Genomic DNA, 21189 nt, shown 5'->3' with positions numbered 1-21189 from the left:
AAAAAAAAAAAAGGAAAATAGCTCCCTCCAATTAGGAAATGAAGGGCTAGTTCACTTGACACTTGTCTCTGGTGGGTTAGCTTTTGCCAAGGAAGCTTGAGACTGTAGAGGGCCCCCCCCGCCGACGCCACCCCTCCCACCCCCACCCTGGACTGGCCGGGTTGTGAGGGGAAGGCTTCCCTCCCAGCAGGTGGCATGCTGATGTTATCTCTCCTGAGCTCAGCTACAATCTCCTCAGTGACTCATCAGACCGGTACAGGCAGGGCTGGTGACTCTTGGCATTCACTCACCTACCTGCTCGCTGCCTCCTAGGTGGTCTTTGGACCCGTGTCAGGGAGAAATTGAGGGAGAGGGTGTCACCATTTTCTCTCTTAATATTGATTTTAAATTTAATATTGATTTAAAATTGCTCCTCAAGCACATTAGTGCAGCAATCCTAGCCGCTCCCAAGCTCAAGTGGTGGCACGGGGGGTCTGCGGGGAGCCGCAGGTGTGTGGTGCGTGACAGCCGCCATTAGTTGAGTGAGTCCATGCTGGATGTAGATTTGAACTCAGCCCTGATGGGTTCCAGGATCCAGACATGTCACCAAGGTGCTGAACTCCCAGTGCCTGGGCATTGCCAAGGTCTCCCTGCTCTGCGGCACAGAGACATCAGTGACCCCGTGCCAGGCTGCTGCTCTATGATGGGCTGAGGGGAACAATCGGGTGAGGGACCAGGCTCACACCAGCAACTGAGTCCCCGGAGTTCTGTTGTTGCAGTGGGAAACCCACCCATACTATGACCTCCAGGTGAAGGTGCTGAGGGCCACAAACATCCGGGGCACAGACCTGCGTGAGTGACCGTCACCAGCCTTCTCCCTGTCCTTTCCCTGTGGCCTCCTCAGAGCTCGGCTCAGGCCAGCAAAGAGTGTGTGTGTGTGTACGTGTGTGATAAGTGAGAGTGCATGTATGTATATGCGTGTGCGTATGTGTATACATGTATGTGAGTATACGTGTGTGTATCCATGTGTGTACGTGTAAGTGCAAGTATGTGTGAGTGTGTTCAAGTGTGAGTGCATGTGTATACATGTGTGAGATGTATACATGTGTGAGATGTATAAGTGAGTACGAGTGTGGGAGCACAAATGTGTGTATACATGTGTGCAAGTGTTTGCGCGTATGAGTGCAAATGTGAGTGTGATGCAAGTGTGTCAGTGTGTATACACATGTACGAGTGAGTGCAAGTGCAAGTGTATATGTGAGTGGGAGTGTGTGAACGTGAGTGGGTGTGAATGAGTGTATACACGTGTGTGTGCGTGTTGTGTGTATATGCGTGCAAGAGTGTGAGGGCATGTATACATGAGTGCCAGTGTGTGTGTGTGTGAATGTATGAATGTGTGTATACATGTGTGTGAGTCCCAGTATGAGAGTGTGTGTGTATACATGTGTGCTTGTGTGAGTGCAAGAGTGTGTGTGGAGTAGGTGGAGGGACTGTGCTGACCACGGAGGTGACGGCAGGCAGGGCTGGAGGGGAGAGCTGTGCCCACTTGGCCTCTTCCCCACGCCTGTGAGTCCCCCCTGGGTGAGAGTGTGAGGCCTGCTGTGGCTCCAAGTCAGTGTGTGCTCTCAGGGAGCTTTCCATGCCGGTGCCCGCACTGGGAGGGGATTTGACTGCCTGAGTCAGGCAGTATGTGGAATGAATGGCCTGTGCTGCCAAGGGATCTTTCCAACTGGCTGCTGCAGGACTTCCGTTCAGGTGAATGGGAGGTGTATGGAATCAAGATGGAACGAAAGACATCAAAGCTTTCCTTCCCTCTTCTCACCCCTCCATGCCACTTGGGCAGCTTCCCTTCCCCACTCAGCTCCTTTCCCTTCTGCCCCAGCCTCCCCCAGCAAAACCCTTCCCCTGTCCTACCTGCAGTGTCCAAAGCCGACTGCTACGTGCAACTGTGGTTGCCCACGGCATCCCCCAGTCCTGCCCAGACTAGGATAGTGGCCAACTGCAGTGACCCCGAGTGGAATGAGACCTTCCACTACCAGATCCATGGCGCTGTGAAGGTGAGGGCCAGGGGCCAGGCTGTGGAAGGAGGGGACTCCTCAGGTGGCTGCCCTCCTGTCCTGCCGCAGGCTCCGACCTCCTGCCTGCCCTGTCCCCAGAACGTCCTGGAGCTCACCCTCTATGACAAGGACATCGTGGGCAGTGACCGGCTCTCCCAGCTCGTGTTTGACCTGAGGAGCCTCAAATGTGGTCAACCCCACAGACACACCTTCCCACTTGACCACGAGGTGAGCCCACCAGTGCTGGCGGAGAGCCCAGCTGGAGGAGCGGAGGCCCAGCACAGGCTACTGAAGAGGGGGCTCCAGCCAGCACAGGCCAAGCCTCCAAGACAGACCTTCCTCCATCCCACAGCCCCAACCCAATAAAGCTTTCACACATCCTCCTTGCATAGAACAAAAACACGAGCTCCTTCCGGGCAGTGTGTGGCCTGTCTCACTCACAGCTGAATCCTCAGTGTCTAGAACAGCACCTGACACATATTTTGGAACGAATGAGGCTTTCCATAGAGATACCGCTGCCCCTTCTGTGTCCATGACAAGCCAAAATGTCAGTTTCCCCTTCTGGTCCCTGGAGCCGAGCAGGGCTGGCAGGCAAGAACAGCTGTGGGGGCTTTTGGAGCCTTTAAACAATTGGTGCTCCCTCCCGCTCCATGTAGGATTTACAAGAGCTGCAGGTGGCATTCCTTTTGGAGAAGAGGTGAGTTCTGGCAGAGCCCACTTCCTCAGAGACTCCAAGATTTGAGTTGCGGCAGCTCCTAGGGGCCAGTCACCATGTCCTGTACTGGCCTTGCAGGCCTGGCCTGGAGGAGGCAGCCTGGTCTTGACACCCACTGCATGTTGGATGACAGCCTCACCCCACCCCAAATGCTGCCATGCTTCCCAGACTCTGCCTGTTGCTTCAGTCACATGATTGTAGCAGCCATCACGATGGGGCCAAGATGTCCCACATATTTCTCATCCTTTGCAGCCAGGTACCTGCGTCTGAAGTCATCACCAATGGGGTTCTGGTGGTGAGTGGGGAAGGCGAGCTTGGTGCTATCCCGGGCTGGGGGGCAGTGAGTAGCCCCTGTAGGAGCCCATCAGGCCCACTTGCCTCTGAAGCCCTTCTCAGAGGGGAGACATGCTAGGAAAGCACCTCCAGAGGGGAAGGACAAGAAGCTCCCAGGCACTTGGTGGACAGCCCAGAACTCCAGCCTCCCACCTCGCACGTGGCAGATTACTCACTTGGGCGTCCGGCTGCTGAGACCACCGGAGCAGCCACTCTCACGGCTCCTCACCTCCTCCCCCTTTCCCACCAGTGCCCACTTCCTCTGAGTCTGGGGAGAGGGGCTGGGTATGACCTTGAGCTGCTGTAGAAGACTCCTACCCTTGAGGCCTAGGTCCTGGGAGGGCTGTTTCCGAGACCCCGGCCCAAGCCCTCCTCCCTCCATCCATCCTGGCTACGGCCCATGGGCTGTCTGGCTCCCACAGAGCTCTGCTTTCCTCAGGCTCACCCCTGTCTGAGAATCCAGGGCACGCTCCAGCGAGATGGGACAGCCCCATGTCAAGAGTTCGGTGAGTCTGCTCAGCGGCCTCGGGTCTCGCCTTCTCTCCTGGGGTTGGGACTACTGATGTCAAGGAGGTGGGTCCGGGGCAGGAAGTTCTTAAAGTTTTCGCTGCTCAAAGCCAAACCATGGGATGGATTGCCCCTGGAGGCAGTGAATGACCTGCCCTTGGAAGCGTTTGAGCAAAGAGGTTGTAGCTGCCCAACTATTGCTGTACAAGGAACACCCACATGATCTTAGTGGCATACAAGCAGCATTTATTCGGCTCACACACCTGGTGGTCAGCGGGGGTGGGGGGGGGCCCGCCCTGCGCCAGGTGTCCCTCCTCTGCCTCCTATGACAAGCCCATTAGCCTAGGCATGTTCTCAAGGCACCCACAGAGGCCCAAGAGAGCAAGCCCAACTGAGCAAGTGCTTGTCGAGCCTGGTCACATCCTGGCCACTGCCTAACATGTTATTGGCCAAAACAGGGTTACACTCAAAGCTGGAGGGCAGGGAACATAGCTGGCCTCTTTTTTTTTTTTTTTTTTTGAGATTCTCCTACCTCAGCGTCCTGAGTAGCTGGGATTACAGGCACGCGATACCACATCTGGCTAATCTTTGTATTTTTAGTAGAGACGGGGTTTTACCATGTTGGTCAGGCTGATCTCGAACTCCCCACCTCATGATCCGCCTGCCTCGGCCTCCCAAAGAGCTGGGATTACAGGCGTGAGCCACCACGCCTGGCCTATAGTTGGCCTCTTTAGTGGGAGGAGCTGAAGTCACACGGCAGAGTGAGAATACAGGGGAAATGAAGAATAGAGGTTGTCAAACCCAGTGCCACAGAGGGCAGCCACCCAGGCCGGGGAGTTGGAATGTGAGATTGCAGTGGTGGCTGTGTGACAGCAAAGGCCCCTTCCAGTGCTGACAGGCTGAGCCTGCAGGATGAGTCCCGCCCAGGGAAGACGGAGCACTCACTCTGAAGCAGGCCCTGGGCTAAGCATTTCAATGCGTCTTATCTCATAATCCTCCTAACAACCCTGTAAAGCAGGCACAATCATTGTCCTCTAATTCATGAGACTGAGGCCCAAAGAAGACACTTGCTTACGGGCACACAGCCAATAAGTAGTAGGTCTGTGACACGCCGGTTCTCTCAACCATGGATTAGATGGTTTCTTCTTATGAATAGCACATCTCCATCTCAGTCCGTAGGCCTTGGCATGAATAAAATATCACTTTCCTTATGTTCTTGAATTCCCTCCCACGCTTGGGTCATGTCGAGTCTCCGGGCCTCATCTAGTGCAAAGAGGGCTGTAAGGCAGGGACCCCTCCAGACCTCTGACCCCTCAGTGTCCGCTGTCCTTGAATCCTTTGGGGCTTTGTCGCTCCCATGTTGTGTTAGGGGCTGGGACTCCTGGGAGGCTGTCTATGGCCCCCTCTGCCTGGATGTCCTGTGCAGCCATTTCTCTCTGGGGTGTGGCCTCCTCCCCGGGAAGCTGCTGAGAAGCTGGGCAGGGAGCTCTGGAACCCACAAACCCACCCTCTCGTGCCTCCCAGCCTGTGCATCGCCTCCCAGCCTGGGCATCGTCTTCTAGCCTGGGCCGGCCTCCGCTGCTTCTCCAGGACGTGCATCTCTCTGTACCCACGCATCCCGTTCTTCCTTTTCCCACCTCTGCAAACCTTCTTCCTCTCCCAACGTCTGACACTTTTGGAAACAAAGGCCAGAACAACGTGCAGCCCGTTGGTTTTCTCTCGGACCACAAATCTCCCCCAGCCCAATGAGCAAAGAGCCTGAAGTGTGGCAAGAGAAGAGGAAACCACTGCCTGAAAGCTGCTTATTCTTATAATAAACATAGAATCATCTCAAGATTGTCAGCCCCACAGGCTATGGGCAGAGCCCTTCTTCCTCCCCGCTCCCTGCCTTCCCCTCCAGGCCTTTGTGTGCTTCCCATCCTTCTCCAAGTCCCAATTCTGACCAGGACAGGCTAGAGGACCCAAGAGTCCTCCTAGACACTTTCTCTTTGAGCAGAGTGCTCGAGAAGGCAGGGCGATAGGTGTTGGCATTTCCTAGGGGAAGGGAAGGGGTACCGCCAGCATGAGCTGCACAGATACAGACCCACCCCTCACCTGTGCGCTCACCTGGGCCCTCTGCTCTCAGGCTCTAGGCAGCTCCAGCTGGCAGTGCCTGGGGCCTATGAGAAGCCACAGCTCTTGCCTCTGCAGCCTCCTGCAGAGCCAGGCCTCCCACCCACCTTCACCTTCCATGCGAACCCAGTGCTGAGCTCCAGGCTGCACGTGGAGCTGACGGAGCAGCTCTCGGCTGTGCAGGTGAGTGCGCCTGGCAAAGGGCAGGACCGTAGCTCCAAGGCCATATTGAAGGCGCCTTCTCTTCCCCGCTGGAGAGCTCCTTGGGTGTTTTCTTCTCCACAGAGTGGCCCCAGCATGGAGCTGGAGACTCAGACCAGCAAGCTGGGCGAGGGAGGCATCCTGCTCTCCTCTCTGCCCCTAGGCTGGGAGGAACAGCGTTCTGTGGCCCTGGGGGAGGTAAGGCTCTGTCTGGGTGCCAGAGGGACCCCTGTCTGCTCTCTGTGACCACCAAGAGAGGTCTGGATGAGGGAGCCAAGAGGGTGACTGGATGAGGCCAGCCCAGAGCTCAGTCACAATATTTACGTCAGGCCAGAGATAGCAGGGCTGTGGGGGCTACAGGTAGGGGAGCCATTTCCCTGGGAGATTCCTGCTCAGAGAGCTCAGGGTTGGGGCCCCTGTGTCTTTCAGGGTCAGGAAGTGGCTCTGAGTGTGAAGGTGGAAATGAGGTGAGTGGGACTTCAGGCACAAGGCCTCTCAGGGTTGGGCTGGAAGTGCGGGGACATACCCCAAAGTGCTCCACTCTCTTGCCCACAAAGCTCAGGCTGTGGGGTGGGGATGACACCTTTCCTTCCCCCTTGGAGCTGCTGCTGTGTGAAAGACCTGGGCTGGGCCCAAGGCTTTTGTCCACTGGAACCCAGAACCCCGCCCCTGCCCCACTTGATGCAGCTCCGCGGACCTGGACCTACGCCTTGGCTTTGACCTCTGTGATGGGGAGCAGGAGTTTCTGGACAGGAGGAAGCAGGTTGTGTCCAAGGCCCTGCAGCAGGTGCTGCGATTGAGTGAGGCTCCGGACAGTGGCCAGGTATGGAATGGAGGAGGAGCTGGACCGCAGAGTCACTAGAAGCAAATTGAGCCTCTTCCCTTGAGAGGACCATCATGGCTAAGAGGGGACAGGAAGCCCAGAGGAAGGTTGTGTGCAAAGGAGGTTGGCCTGTTCACTTGAGCTGATGGGCACCATCCGCAGAGCCAGGACCCCATATGGGACTAGGGCCAATCAGCCCTGCCAGGGTTGGATGTCTTGGTCTGTGTGGGCTGCTGTAACCAAACCCCATGGACCAGGTAGCTTAAATGACAAAAATGACTTTTCCCTCAGTTTTGGAGGCTGGAAGTCCGAGATGCAGGTGCCATTATCAGGGCTGGTTTCTGCTGGGGCCCCTCTCCTCTTCCTGGTGGGGCCATCTGGCCATGTTCTCACATGGCTGTTCCTCTGTGCATGTGTGCAGAGTGTGTCCCTTGGTGGCTCCTCCTCCTCTTCTAAGGACCCCAGGACTCACTTTGCTTTTTTTTTTTTTTTTTGGGATAAAGTCTGGCACTGTTGCTCAGGCTAGAGTGCACTGGCATGATGTCGGCTCACTGCCCCCTCTACCTCTGGGGTTCAAGTGATTCTTCTGCCTCAGCCTCCTGTGTAGCTGGGATTACAGGCATGTGCCACCATGCCCAGCTAATTTTTGTATTTTTAGTAAAGACGGGGTTTCATCATGTTGGTCAGACTGGTCTCAAACTCCTGAACTTGTGATCGGCCTGCCTCGGCCTCCCAAAGTGCTGGGATTCAAAGAGTGAGCCACCGCGCCCGGCCCACTTCACCTTTATTACCTCCTTGTAGGCCCTATATCCAAATACTGTCACATTGGAGGTTAGGGCTTCAACAAAGGAATTTGGAGGGGGACACAGTTGGTTCTGTAATGTGGTAAAAGGGATGTGGAGGTGGGGGGGTCCCTGGGATCCTCTGGGTATAGCGACAGCCAGCCTGTGTCTGGGAGGCAGGAAGAAAGGGGTGCTGAGAGAGGGACTTACGTGGGATCAGGAATAGGCTGCTGTCTTCCTCCTGGCTGCCTGTGTCCTCAGGAGACACTGTCACTGTGGCCCAGCCCTGATGAGCCTAGATCGTTCATTCGGTCAATACATATGCCCACTTCGTGCCAGGTATCTGCTCTGCCTCATCCAGCACTCTGAAGCGACAGCTCCTTCAGTGAGCAGTGGCCAGGGAGCATTTTTTTCAAGACAGGAGAAGAAAAGAGAACAGAGAAAAGGGCCAAAAATCCAGGGTGTAATGAGCCAAATCTTTGTGGAAAAGCTGAGCAGGCAAAAGCTTTGACTCTGACCCCCCAGGCACCTCCGATCCTGAGGAGACCTTAAAGCCTCTGGGCAGCTTTGGTGTCTGGGGGCAGATCCAGGCTGCTTGCTGGCCTTTGTCAGTTTAGCTCAGTGAAGCTCAATGGGGAGCAATTTATTTCCTTCCCCCTGGGGACATTTGTCCATGCGTAGAGATCTATTTCACTGTTGCTGCTGGGAGAGGAGAGGTGGAGGGAGGCTACTGGCTTCTACTGGATAGAGGCGGCCAGAAATGCTGCTAAACATCCTACAACACACAGGACAGTCCCCACAGCAAAGAGCTACCTGGTCAAGAATATCAAGAGTGCCACAGTTGAGAGGAACCTGCTTTAGCTGTTTTTGGGGGAAGCAAATGTACCTTCCCAGCCTATATCTTCCAGGTAGAATGCTTAAGGGCTATCCCTGGAGCCATACTGCTTAGGTTTGAGAGCTCATCACTTAATAGCTGTATGATCTTGGGCACATTACTTAACCTTTTCATGCCTCGGTTTCCTCATCTGGAAAATGGAATATGGATTGCTGTGAGGATTCAATGAGATAATACATGTAAGGCTCTTAGAATAATGTCTGACATGTATAGGCAATAACATGTAACAGACAGTGCTAGCAGGAGTCATTATCATTGTTATTATTGTACCCAGGTGCCTGTAGTGGCTGTGTTGGGTTCCGGGGGTGGAACCCGAGCCATGTCTTCTCTGTATGGCAGCCTGGCAGGGTTGCAGGAGCTCGGCCTCCTAGACACTGTGACCTACCTGAGTGGGGTCTCTGGATCCACCTGGTAAGCGAATGGGGGCAGGGCACAGGGTAAAGAAGACCCCCACAAAGGGCGGGGGTGTGACCTGGTGATCTAAAGGAGTCCCTGAGGGGCTGGGGTCATGGGGGTAAGGAGGGGCAGGAAGAAGCTGAGTCCTAAGGGCCCCTTTGAGTGGGGTTGGTTGCAGGGCAGCAGGTGCAAGTGATGTACCCCCTATCCCTAGGTGCATCTCCACACTCTACAGGGACCCACTCTGGTCCCAGGTGGCCTTGCAGGGCCCCATTGAGTGTGCCCAGGTTCGCGTCTGCAGCAGTAAGATAGGAGCTTTGTCCACGGAGCGGCTACAGTACTATACTCAGGAACTTGGGGTCCGGGAGCGCAGTGGCCACAGTGTGTCACTCATCGACCTCTGGGGCCTTCTCGTGGAATATTTCCTGTACCAGGAGGTGAGAAGAGCCGGAAGGAAATACACAGACTCCTCCCCTCTCCTTCCACCTGCCCCTTGCTTCTGCCTCATCCCGCCGGCTAAGCTCTGATCTGCAAAGCTGTTCCCGAGGTCTTAGCTCCCCTGGGGCAGGAGTGAAACCCCAGGGTGGGCTGGTACCGCTTCGCCTCCCTAGCTCCCCCTGCTGGGGAAGAGCCCAGCCCGCAGTGCTGAACTCGCTGCACGTTAGAATCACTGGCACAGCTTTTCAAACACTCCCATGCCTAGGCCCCGCTTCCAGAGATACTGATTTTAGTTGGTCTCAGGATGTTTTGAAAGTAATTCCAGCCCACACCTGGAAGTGAGGCCTAGCACCACGCCTACTCCTTCTTGGCCAATCTAGCCGTGACTCACTCAGCCTGGCTACAGCTACAGTCATTTAGATTCAGAGCTGCTCCCCACCACTGCTGCTCTGAATGAAGAGACCACTTAAACAGGCTTTGTGTGAGCAACAAGGCTGTTTGTTCACCCGGGCTGAGTCTGAAAAGAGAGTCAGCGGGGGGCGGTGGGATAGGAGTTGGTTTTATGGGTTTGGGGTAGTTCAGGGCGGTTTTTGCAAGCCAGGGGGTATTGCTGGGATGGCGGTTGGGGGGCGGGTCATAAGGTCCAGAGTCACAAGGGTGGGTTATCAGCTAAGGCAGGAACATTTGAGGCAGGACCAACGGTACAATGTCGCCAGGCCAGTGAATTAGGCTTCGCAGGAGCAGCCATTCTGCCTACTTCAGACTTTCTGGCTCCGGGAGGCCATCCAGAGGTGTACTTGTGGGTCAGGGGGGTCATCATGGCTGGACTTATGGTATGGCCTATGGTGCAGCCAGTTCAAAGAACCTTGCACCCATGTGTGGTGATCAGTTGTGGGTGGATATCACAAGTCATTTCTCATTTCTAAGCAAATAATCTACATTTTCCAGTAATTTATTTTTTAAAGAAATTGGACTGACTTTTCAAGGATTCCCTTAACAATGTCACCCTGTCTCCCTGGTGCTCTGATGTACTGTTGTGAATAGTAAAGTAGGTGGGAGGGTGTTTCCATAGTCCCCGGAATTGTACAGACCCACACTGGGCTCCCGTCAGCCACGGCCTGAAGCCTGTCTGTCAGAGAGCTGTCCTTACAGCACTGGCCTTGGCAACCCAAAGCCTCTCTTGCTGGCATGCCGTACCCTGCAGGGTACCAGCCCCAGGCCACGGGGATGGGAAATGGAACTCCCAAAAGGCTAAGCTGCCTCCCTTCTTTCCTGCCCAGGAGAACCCTGCCAAGCTGTCTGACCAACAGGAGGCGGTCCACCAGGGTCAGAACCCTTACCCCATTTACGCCGGTGTCAACGTCCGCACCAACATCAGTGGGGAAGACTTTGCAGGTGCCTGGGTGTGAAGACAAAGGAAGGAGGCAGAGGAGGTGGTGGGTGGGAAGGTGTGAGAAGCCAGGGCAATCAGGGTACCCATAGGAGGTAGTTGCACACAGACACCTTGGAGTACAGTGGGGCTGCTGCTTCCTGTCGCTGGCAGGGCTAAGATTCCTGCTTGGGCACAAGCACCATGGGGGCAGCCCCTGGTGACTTTCCCTTCACTTGGGCCCCTAGAGTGGTGTGAGTTCACCCCCTATGAGGTCGGCTTCCCCAAGTATGGGGCGTATGTTCCCACCGAGCTCTTCGGCTCAGAGTTCTTCATGGGACGATTGCTGCAGCTCCAGCCCGAGCCCCGGATCTGCTACCTGCAAGGTGAGTCAAGGCTGGAGGGCTGGGGACAGGCAGGTGCCAGGGCCAGGCCCTGACATGGGGTGGGGCCCTGACTGTCTCCTTAGGTGTGTGGGGCAGTGCCTTTGCTGCCAGCCTGGATGAGATCTTCCTAAAGACTGCCGGCTCAGGCCTCGGCTTCCTGGAGTGGTACAGAGGCAGTGTGAATATCACAGGTGAGGCTAGCGACCCTGAACCCCTCCCACACCACATTCCAGCAATAGGGCCTTGGCAGAGACCCTATTGAAGAATGAGGGAGGGGACAGAGAAGGACTTGGCTGTCCCACTGGACTCAGGGAGGTCCTGAGGAAATGACATCTAGCTTAGGGTCTCTAGATGCCTAGAGGTATGATCAAGCCACACCTGTAAGTTCTCTGTTCTGGGATCCAGTTAGGTCCATTCAGCGCAGGACTACTGGGTATTTGGTGGATACTCTGTCTACAGATCATCAGTAGCTCCTCTTCATCCTGGTCCTTAAATAGCGTGTGGGAGCCGCACGGTTCAGGGCATCCTTCCCGCCTTTCTCCCGCGGATTGCTTTTGCTCTTTTCTTTCAGATCAGCTCAGATGTCATTTTGTCAGACATCTCTCTTCCACTCCACCCTCTAGGCTGCCTGAGAGTCTTACCACTGTGGTCCCCTAGGAACATGTACACATACCTATTGTCATCCTTACCCTGGGGCATTGTCATAATTTATTGCCTCTTTATGTGACTTTCCCCCACAAGTAGGCCATGCACCTGGGAGGGGCAGGGCAGGCCCCATTCACCTTTGCAGCCCTCATGACTAGTGCAGTGCCGGGCATGGTAACTGCTCAGTCAGTGTTTAATGGACAAAGTCCTGATTAGAAGCTGTAGATGCAAACTTTATTTTCCAAAGGGTGGAAGATAAGTTATTATTTAGTAAATACAATGTTATAGGCAGTTTGCAAAACATAGAGGATACAAAAGAAAAGTCGTTTCAAAGTGGTTCGATGAGGGATTGGTCAGAGGCCTGGGAGGAAGACAGAGGAGGAGGATGTGGGGAGGGCTCAAATAAGGACCACTGGGCAAAGGAGGACGCCACTTCTCCCTCTATTTCACTGTCCCACCCTGTCTAGACGACTGCCAGAAGCTTCAGCTGCACGACCCCTCGAGGCTTCGGACTAGGCTCCTCACCCCCCAAGGGCCCTTCTCCCAGGCTGTGCTGGACATATTCACCTCCCGCCTTACTTCCGCCCAGAACTTTAACTTCACCCGGGGCCTTTGCTTGCACAAGGACTATGTGGCTGGCAGGGAGTTCGTGACCTGGAAAGGTGGGTGCTGCCCTGGGTGAGAGATAGGGGGGCTCCCCCTCCTGCCTGTGCCTCTGGCTCACTGGGGCCAGTGATGGCTTTGGTCTACGAGTTGAGGTGTGGTCTCCTGCTGCCGATGGGCTGATGCAGAGTGTCTCATTACTGCTGGAAGTGGGAAGGCAGGGCCTAGGACTTGGGGCGGGAGACTCCATGACTGTCAGAGAGAACTCTATGGAGAGAAGCGGAATGTGAATGCGAATACAGAAGGGGTTGCTCACAAGAGCAACTGCATTCATCCCTGTGCGTACACATGCGTTCCTTGCAGACACACACCCGGATGCCTTCCCCAACCAGCTCACTCCGATGCAGGACTGTCTGTACCTGGTAGACGGAGGCTTTGCCATCAACTCCCCATTCCCACTGGCTCTGCTGCCTCAAAGAGCGGTGGACCTCATCCTGTCCTTCGACTATTCCTTGGAAGCCCCTTTTGAGGTGAGCTGGGGAGGCAGGGGTGTGGGGAGCACCTGCAGTGAGTGAACAGAGGGTGAGGGAGGAGAGGAGGGGAAGAAGGCTCTAGTGAGGGGGGCTGGCTGGGCGTGTGGGGATCGCCCTTTGTGGCCAGCCTAGGTTCTACACCGTGTGTGAGGGGGTGCCTTGTGAATGCTGTTGGCATCACAGTTCTCCCAACTGGAGGAGGAGAGTTGTTGAGGTTATGGTGGGAGTGGGAAGAGGCGGCCAAAGAGGGTCCCGAGGAATATTCTAGGCTCATCTATAGAAGACCCCCAGTTCCAGACTCTGCCCGTTCATGACAGAACTCCCCACTCCAGTTTGACCTGGGTCTGTGGCCCCTTTGTTACCATGGTAACAACAGAGCCATCGGGGTCCCCTCTGATGCTGGAGCCCTGCAGCGACTCCCTCAAACCCTGTGGGGTGGTGGGCATAGGCCCCATTCCCATGTGGGTTCTGGTGGTGCTGCTGGAGCAGCCCTTTTTTGGTCTTCTCCTTGTCCTGGGTCCAGTGAACGCCTGGGATTGATTGGGGATTGGCAAAGCCTCTTCTGACATGGACCTTCTGTAACTGTGGCGTGTCAATCTTATGAAACTGACATTAGTCCCTAATAGGGAGCAGAGGGGGTGACAGAAGGGAAGACCATGGTAGTTTTGGGAGGAATGATATTGAGGCAGTAGATGATTGTCGATCATTACTGATTGTTGTTAATCTTCACAATAAACCCACTGGATAGGGGAGTTTAAAATTTTTTATTTTGCACATGAGAAACCAGCTCAGAAAGGAGCTGTCACCTGCCTGAAGTCACTCAGCTAGTCAGAAACAGAAAAGGGTGTATGTGAGTCTGGGGCAGTAGGGGGTGGACAGGGTGGTGGAGAGTGGGGGTCAGAGGCTTGCTCCTGCCCAGGTCTTGAAGATGACAGAGAAGTACTGCCTGGACAGAGGAATCCCTTTCCCTACCATCGAGGTGGGCCCTGAGGACATGGAGGAGGCCCGCGAGTGCTACCTGTTTACCAAGGCCGAGGACCCCCGCTCGCCCATCGTGCTGCACTTCCCCCTTGTTAACAGCACCTTCCGCACACACCTGGCCCCAGGTAAGGGAAGCTCCAGGCCAGGGAATGAGCCACAGAGCCCTGGGAGGGTGACGGAATACTGCTCTGAGGGTGGGTTCCCTGGAGAATGTCCCTAAGCATGCCTCCTGGTGGGCCTGAGCTGGCCCCTACAGCCCTCTGCTCCCTGGGTCTGAGCGTTTACATAGGGCCAGCCTCTCCTGGTGGGTCTGAGAGCTGAGATGCGGCCCAAGCAGGGCCCGCATGGAGCCAGCCAGGTGTCCTGCACAAGGACAGCTGTACCAGCCAGTTCCATGGAGGGCTCCAGCCTGGCCTCTCCTCTGTCTCCCCCATCCACAGGTGTGGAGCGACAAACAGCTGAGGAGAAGGCCTTTGGGGACTTTATGATCAACAGGCCAGATACCCCCTATGGCATGATGAACTTCACCTATGAGCCCCAGGACTTTGATCGGCTGGTGGCCCTGAGCCGGTACAATGTTCTGAATAACATGGAGACCTTGAGGTGCGCCCTCCAAATGGCTCTGGACCGGCAGAAGGCTCGGGAGAGGATTGGGGGCTGACCAAGGCAGGACACAGAGGACTGTGACCCAGAGGAGACACCCTGCTCAAGGCCAGGGCGTGTAGACGGAGGAGCAATGGGAACTCTGTGCGGGGTCTGCTGCCCTTCTCTCTAGGACCTGCCTCAAGGTGCCCCAGACCCTGGAAAGCTCTTGCACAATTGCAGCTTGGACTTGCGGCAGCGGCCTCCTCTTGGAGAAGATGGGGCAGTAGATCTCTCCAGGGGATCTTGGGGAATCGAGGACAGAAGACAGCAGCACTCATTTCACAGCCAGGTGTGGAGAGAATCAGGTACACCACAGGGCCCACCCCAGGCACAGAAGGACCTCAGAGGGCCCAGGTCCTCAGACCCACACAGAACAGGGGCTGAGGGTGCCGAGATGCCAGCTGTCCTCCTCATACCAAGATGGAAAACAGAGACCAATCCACCCATACTTCCTGCAGAATGGCCCAAGCCCCAATCCCACCTCAAGCTCCTGGATGCACTGCTGTCAAGAACAAGAACAAGGTGCTGGGTGGGTGACTCCATCGTCCTAACCCTCCTTCTGCTTTCTGGCCTCCTCATGCCTCCTCCCAGATCACCCTTTTCTTCCCAGCATCCTAAAGCCTGTGGGGTGCTCCAGGTGGGAGATGTGAAATGTCCCCCTGCCAATCACCCATGCTTCAACCTTTGAGTATGTGCCACATTCTCTGGTCATGTGCATGGTGGCCACGTTATGCAGATATAGTCTCACCATTCCCAGGAGCTAAATGGGTGTGTCCAGAAGGGGCATCTGTTCATCGGGCGAGAGTGGATGTATTCCTGTATGTGGGGCAGGGGCTGTGCTAGTTCCGGGGGGTGGGTAGGTGGCAAGGCCTGGGTAGGGCACAGGAAGCCTCGCCTGGGCTCCTGCCTCTTTCCCAGATGCATCACTGGCCTGGGCAAGTCTTGTTTGTTGCTCTCCCTCTTTCCCATTCCCCTGACCTGCCAGGAACTCTTCAAATATCTAGAACCTCCCTTGTGGGCAGCACTAAGATCTGTGAAGAGGAGATCCCTTTCCAGCCAGGCCCTCTCCATCTGGCTGTGGCCTCTGCAGCATATGCCCCAGTGCTAAGCCACCTGGGACCCTGCAGCGGCACTTGAGCCCCTGTGCCACCTTCTCTGCACTCTCACACAAACATGCTGTCAGGGACCACAGCCACAGTCCCACTTCAGTCAGGGATACCAGTGCTGGGAAGCCTCACCTGTGCGGAGTCTGGGAAGAAGGTGCTAGTTCTGGCTCCTGGGTGGGGGAAGGGTGACCAGAGCCCAGCCTCTGTCTTGGCCTGGCCTGGTCTGGGACTCACAGGCATCCAGCTGGCATGAGCTGTGAGGACGGGGGGAGCAGTGCTTTGGGCTGGCGGCATCTCAGTTCTCCCCGCCACCTCCTCACTATGGCTGCCTGTCACAGGCCACGGCCCCTCCTCTGGGCTCAGCAGTGAGGGATTTATCTGGGAGTTGATCTGGCTCCTGCTGCGGCCACTGTCATCAACACCGCTGTGCCTGCCGTCATCAATAACTTGTTAGTAGAATGTTCATAGGGTTCACAGCTTAGAACTGCACAGCCTTCACAACTTAGAATCTGCTGTGTTTCCTCAGTGCCTCATAGAGCTTCAGGCTGTCTCTGGCTCCTAGAAAGTCAATCTACTGACGGCGAGGATTTTCATCTGTTTTGTTCATTGCTGTATCCTCAGTGCCCAAAGCAGCGGCTAATACATGGTAGCTGCTCAGTAAATATTTGATAAATGAATGGGAACTTACATTCTTTTTTTTTTTTTTTTGAGATGGAGTCTTGCTCTGTCACCCAGGCTAGAGTGCAGTGGCTCAACCTTGGCTCATCACAACCTCCACCCCCTGGGTTCAAGCGATTCTCCTGCCTGAGCCTCCCAATTAGCAGGGATTACAGGCACACATCACCATGTCCAGCTAATTTTCTGTATTTTTAGTAGAGATGGGGTTTCACCATGTTTGCCAGGCTGGACTTGAACTAACCTCATGATCCGCCCGCCTTGGCCTCCCAAAATGCTGGAATTACAGGCATGAGCCACTGCACCCAGCGGGAACCTACATTCTAAGAGATGAATCATCACTCACCAACCACAAAAAAGTGTGCAGTGCTTTCATGATTCTTAACCCTTTTGGACATTTTGAAAAGCTAATGTAAACCACAGAGCCTCTTCCAAGAAAAAGGCACACACACATGGCAATTTGCTTACAACAGGGTCTCTGCTTTAGCTATGTGATCCCCAACTCCAGGAATGTAAAGGCCAGTGTCTGTCCCCGCAGGCCAGCAAGGCTTGTAAAGGAGGCAAACGTGGGCTTGTGCAGAGCGGTTGGGGACCTTCTCTCACATACAAGTGTTGAACAATGGCGTTTGTGCTCAGATCAGACTTGGGAGGACACTGGGACAAGATGGGATGGCAGGGAGCAGGAGGTTGGGCTAGGCTGTGGCCCAGATGTTGGCCAGAGGTTCAGGGAGGACCTCAGCTGGGGATGAGGAGGCACCCTCAGGACTGAATCTGGGAGCCTCGCAGAATGAGGAGCCAGGGGAGGGAACAAAGATAACCCGGCCAGTTTGATGCCTACTTCTCAGTGAGGAGGGATCTCAGTCTTTACCTTATTCCCAACCCTTGTCTAAGATGGCTGGAAATAAGCTTCAAGGTCCTCAAGGTGACAGAGTTGGAGGGATCTGTCCAGAAAAACAAGATTTCTCTTGAAGCTGGGTAGAAACACAGGAGTGGGGACATCATCCATCAACTTGTCAGAGCTCCTCATGAAGCAAGGGAAGAAAAAGGGGGCCACATGCCTGACACATATGGCTGCACAGGTTGTGCACTGCACAATGTCAGGTGATGCTATTCACAAGAACTGATGATGTGAATTTGTCTCTTGGAGTTGTGTGACCTAGCAGCCCTGGGACCACAGCTCCAACTGAGGATGAGGACAGAGGCTGGTTGTAGTATCAGGTCCCCTGGCTGCTTCAGTGCATCTCTGGGCATTCACAGGAATCTCCTGCAGAAAATAAAAATTGTAAAGCAAGTATCCCTTCCATTCCTTGGATGGTGCAGCACTGGGAGAGGGGCCTCAGATACTGGGAGGTGGCTGGTGGGCATGGGTAACCCCCACCTTCTCTGAGCCCAGGCCATGCAGCTAAGATTGCTCAGTTGGTGGTGGTAATCAGCTGAGGGTTTAAATGAAATTTCCTTCATTTCAGATGGAACCATTCTTGCAGGGGAGAAAAGCAGGGCACCCTGCATAACCCTGTAGAAATCTCTTTTTCCCTAGAACCTCTGTTCTGTAAAAATCCACAGGGACACCCAACGAACAGGGCAGGGAGTCCTGGAATTTACTCCATGCAGGATATAGGAGTCTGTATGGGGCTGTCCTGGGATCCACAGAGGCTGTTTGCCACTAGAGATCAGGGCTGGGAACTGATGTTTTTCCTATTAGGAAAGCTGAGGCACAGGAAATACTAAGCAGTCAAGGACTCACTATGTTAGAAAGCCAGTTACTTTAGTAAGATTTTAGTCTTGGTTCTGAAAAAAATGTACAGATGCTTCTCGACTTATAACGGGGTTACATCCTAATAAACCCATCGGAAAGTCAAAAAATTTTAAGTCAAACCATCATTGAGTTGGGGATCATCTGTATAAATATGTAATAAGGGCCATTTTTTAAAAGTCTAACTACCAGCTCTAGGTGGGAAGCTTTGGCAAAGTAAGTGGAAAAAGGAGGCAAGGTTGGGGAGAGAGGAAAAGACAGAGGGGAAGAAGATATGAGTAAGGAAGAGAAGCGATGGGGAGCTACACAGAGAGGGGCCACCTGGGGGGTGGGGGCGGGATGTGCTCTTGAGAGAGGCTCTGGCTGATTTACTGGCATTCACAATTCTTCTGTGGCTCTTATCCTTTGGCCCCAGAGTAATGGATCTCACCTGAGCTGCACATTGAATTCACCTGGGGATCTTTAAAATGACTGATGCCTATCGTGGCTCTGCTTGGTCTACTGAAGGGTATCTTTCTGGTCCCACTTTCCCCACTGGGCTCCTCTGGACCATGGTGGCCGACGCTTCCACAGGAGGGTCCAGGTGGCCCTTACCTGTGCTTCGTCTAGTTCAGGTTGGTACCACTGAAGCCCCTTCTTGCTTTTCCTGCCTCCCTCTGGCCTCAGTGCTTCTCCCGTCCTTGCCCTCCCACCTTCTCCGCTCCCTGAAAACTGCCAGAATTTCCTTGAGGCACCTCAAGGCGTCTAAGGGCCTGTAGATTTTTAGTTCCATCTTGGGTACAAGGAAATGCTGAGCCCAGGTCTCCTTTCACTCCCCATCCTCCACCTCTCCATTTATTTTACCGTGACTGGATTTCAAACACATCGTCCTCTTCAGGGTTTCAGAGCAAGTCGTGAGTCTTGAGACACACTTATTTTTGGTTTGCCATGCTTTTTCTTTCTCCTCCCCTTTCCTGCTTTCTGGTTTGATTTTTTTCTTTTCCACTATCTGCCGGTTTGATTGTTATGCATCTTATTTCCACCATTCTAATGGTTCCTCTTGTCAATTTCATTGACATACCATTTATATGCAATAGCACACGTTCACTCTAAGTGCACAGTAAGTGTACAAGACAGTAAGTGGACAGTTAAATGAATTCTGATAAATTTATGTACATGTGTAACTACCACCACAGTCACGATATGGAACATTTTCATTACCCCAAAACATTACTTGCATTCTGTCCCAGGCAATTTCCCCACTCCTGGCCCCAGGTGACTACTGATCGGGTTTCTCCCACAATGGATTTGTCTTTTCCAGAGTTGCATACAAATGGAACTATATAATTAAAAAATTGTTACTTTGAACCACTTAAAATGTTTTTTGACTTACAATTTGTTGACTTTTTTATTTACTGTGTCGAGCTTTTCTCAACCTGTTCTGCATTTGCGAGTCATCTCTGTTGCTGGGTCTGTAGTTCATTCCTTAGTATTACTCACTAGGATTTATGTGGATATCCCACAATGTTTACCCATTCCCCTGCTGATGGAAATTTGGTTTATTTCCAAATGTAGCTCTCATTAAAGTCTTACTACTTAAACATTTATTTATTTATTTATTTATTATTTTGAGACAGAGTCTCGCTCTGTTGCTCAGGCTGGAGTGCAGTGGCATAATCTCTGCTCACCGCAATCTCTGCCTCCCAGGTTCAAGTGATTCTCCTGCCTCAGCCTCCCAAGTAGCTGGGATTACAGGCGTGTGCCACCAGGCCTAGCTGATTTTTGTATTTTTAGTACAGACGGGGTTTCACCATGATGGCCAGGCTGGTCTCGAACTCCTGATCTCAGGTGATCCACCCACCTCGGCCTCCCAAAGTGCTGGTATTACAGGCATGAGCCACTGTGCCTGGCTGAACTGCGGAGTTAAAAATGTGCAATTCCAGCCTGGGAGAGCTGAAGGCACGATACATCAACCCATGAGAGCTTCTGCATGAACGGAGCCCAGCAGGCACAGCAGCATAGTAACCCTATACTGCTAGCTCTAGAGGGGCAGGGCTGCCCTAGGTTTTGGGGACTCAACCCTTCCAATGTGTTCAGGTAGCAGCGCAGGAAATAAAAGATTATTCTGAAGTCTTATGATTTAATTTGTCTGCCTTGCTGGGTTTTGGACTTACTTTGGACCCGTCACTTCTTTCTTTTGGCCTATTTCTCCTTTTTGAAATGAAATGTCTGCTGGAAATGGTGGCTTATGCTTGTAACGCCAGCAATTTGGAAGGCTGAGGTGGTTGGATCCCCTGAGGTCAGGAGTTCGCGACCAGCCTGGCCAACATGGTAAAACCTCATCTCTACTAACAATACAAAAAATTAGCTGGGTGTGGTGGCGGGCACCTGTAATCTCAGCTGCTTGGGAGAATTGCTTGAACCCAGGAGGTAGAGGTTGCAGTGAACCAAGATCGCGCCATTGCACTCCAACCTGGACAACAAGAGTGAAACACTGTTTCCAAAAAAGAGAAAGGAAGCATCTACCCTATATCTGCCTTACCATTGTATTTTGGAAGCACATCACTTTATTTTTATTATTATTTCACAGGCTCACGGCTGGAGGAAAATTTGCCTCAGGATGAGTTGTGCTGTGGGTCTTACCCATATCTGATTTAGATGAGACTCTGAACTTTAAACTTTTGCGTTGGTCCTGAAACAAGTTAAGACTTTTGAAGCTGTTGGGATGTAATTAATGTATTTTGCATGTGAGGACATGAATTTGGGTAGTTAGGGGCAGAATGCTATGGTCTGAATGTATCCCCCAAAGCTCATGGGTTGGAAACGTAATCCCCAATACAACAATGTGGAGAGGTGGGACCTTTAAGAGGTGATTAGGTCACGAAGACTCTGCTTTAATGCAATTATGCAGTTATTGTGGGAGTGGGGTTGGTTCATTATTACACAAGTGGATTCCTTATGAAGGATGAGTTTGGCCCCCTTCCTGCTTTCTGTCACCATGTGATACTTTTTGCCATTGTTCAACAGAGCAAGAGGGCCTTCACCAGATGTAGCCCCGTACTTGGACTTCCCAATCTCCAGAACAGATAAATCTCTGTTCATGATAAATTACCTGTTACAGCAGCACTGAATGAAGACAAGTGCCTCTGAATGATTCACCCTGGAGAGAAGACACTGGTTTAAACTGCAGATTTTTGAGTGTTTCCCAGCGCTCTGAATCTAAATCCCTAAATGTCTAAATCTCTGGTTATCTAATTTTTAACACCTTTCCTGGTG

The 21189-nt window shown here is 53.3% G+C and overlaps 1 protein-coding gene across 1 annotated transcript in view; it reads left to right on the top strand.

Annotated features, from left to right (window-relative positions):
* Positions 1 to 14933, top strand: part of PLA2G4F (phospholipase A2 group IVF) — a 15377-nt gene extending 444 nt beyond the window's left edge. The window contains exons 2-19 of the mRNA XM_037734173.1: positions 759 to 831; positions 1900 to 2036; positions 2136 to 2264; positions 3008 to 3046; positions 3524 to 3590; positions 5717 to 5886; positions 5989 to 6102; positions 6334 to 6371; positions 6592 to 6727; positions 8679 to 8815; positions 9015 to 9237; positions 10519 to 10633; positions 10856 to 10993; positions 11077 to 11184; positions 12106 to 12300; positions 12605 to 12771; positions 13694 to 13880; positions 14196 to 14933. Of these exons, the coding sequence (XP_037590101.1) occupies positions 759 to 831; positions 1900 to 2036; positions 2136 to 2264; positions 3008 to 3046; positions 3524 to 3590; positions 5717 to 5886; positions 5989 to 6102; positions 6334 to 6371; positions 6592 to 6727; positions 8679 to 8815; positions 9015 to 9237; positions 10519 to 10633; positions 10856 to 10993; positions 11077 to 11184; positions 12106 to 12300; positions 12605 to 12771; positions 13694 to 13880; positions 14196 to 14416 (2394 nt within the window). The 3' untranslated portion in view covers positions 14417 to 14933. The remainder of the gene's footprint in view (positions 1 to 758; positions 832 to 1899; positions 2037 to 2135; positions 2265 to 3007; positions 3047 to 3523; positions 3591 to 5716; positions 5887 to 5988; positions 6103 to 6333; positions 6372 to 6591; positions 6728 to 8678; positions 8816 to 9014; positions 9238 to 10518; positions 10634 to 10855; positions 10994 to 11076; positions 11185 to 12105; positions 12301 to 12604; positions 12772 to 13693; positions 13881 to 14195) is intronic.
* The last annotated feature ends 6256 nt before the right edge of the window (positions 14934 to 21189 follow it).

The sequence above is a fragment of the Cebus imitator genome, unplaced genomic scaffold (assembly GCF_001604975.1).
Source record: "Cebus imitator isolate Cc_AM_T3 unplaced genomic scaffold, Cebus_imitator-1.0 Scaffold579, whole genome shotgun sequence".
Taxonomy (NCBI): Eukaryota; Metazoa; Chordata; class Mammalia; order Primates; family Cebidae; genus Cebus; species Cebus imitator.
Note: the sequence above shows the minus strand (reverse complement) of the source record. Positions and strands in the feature narration are given on the sequence as shown.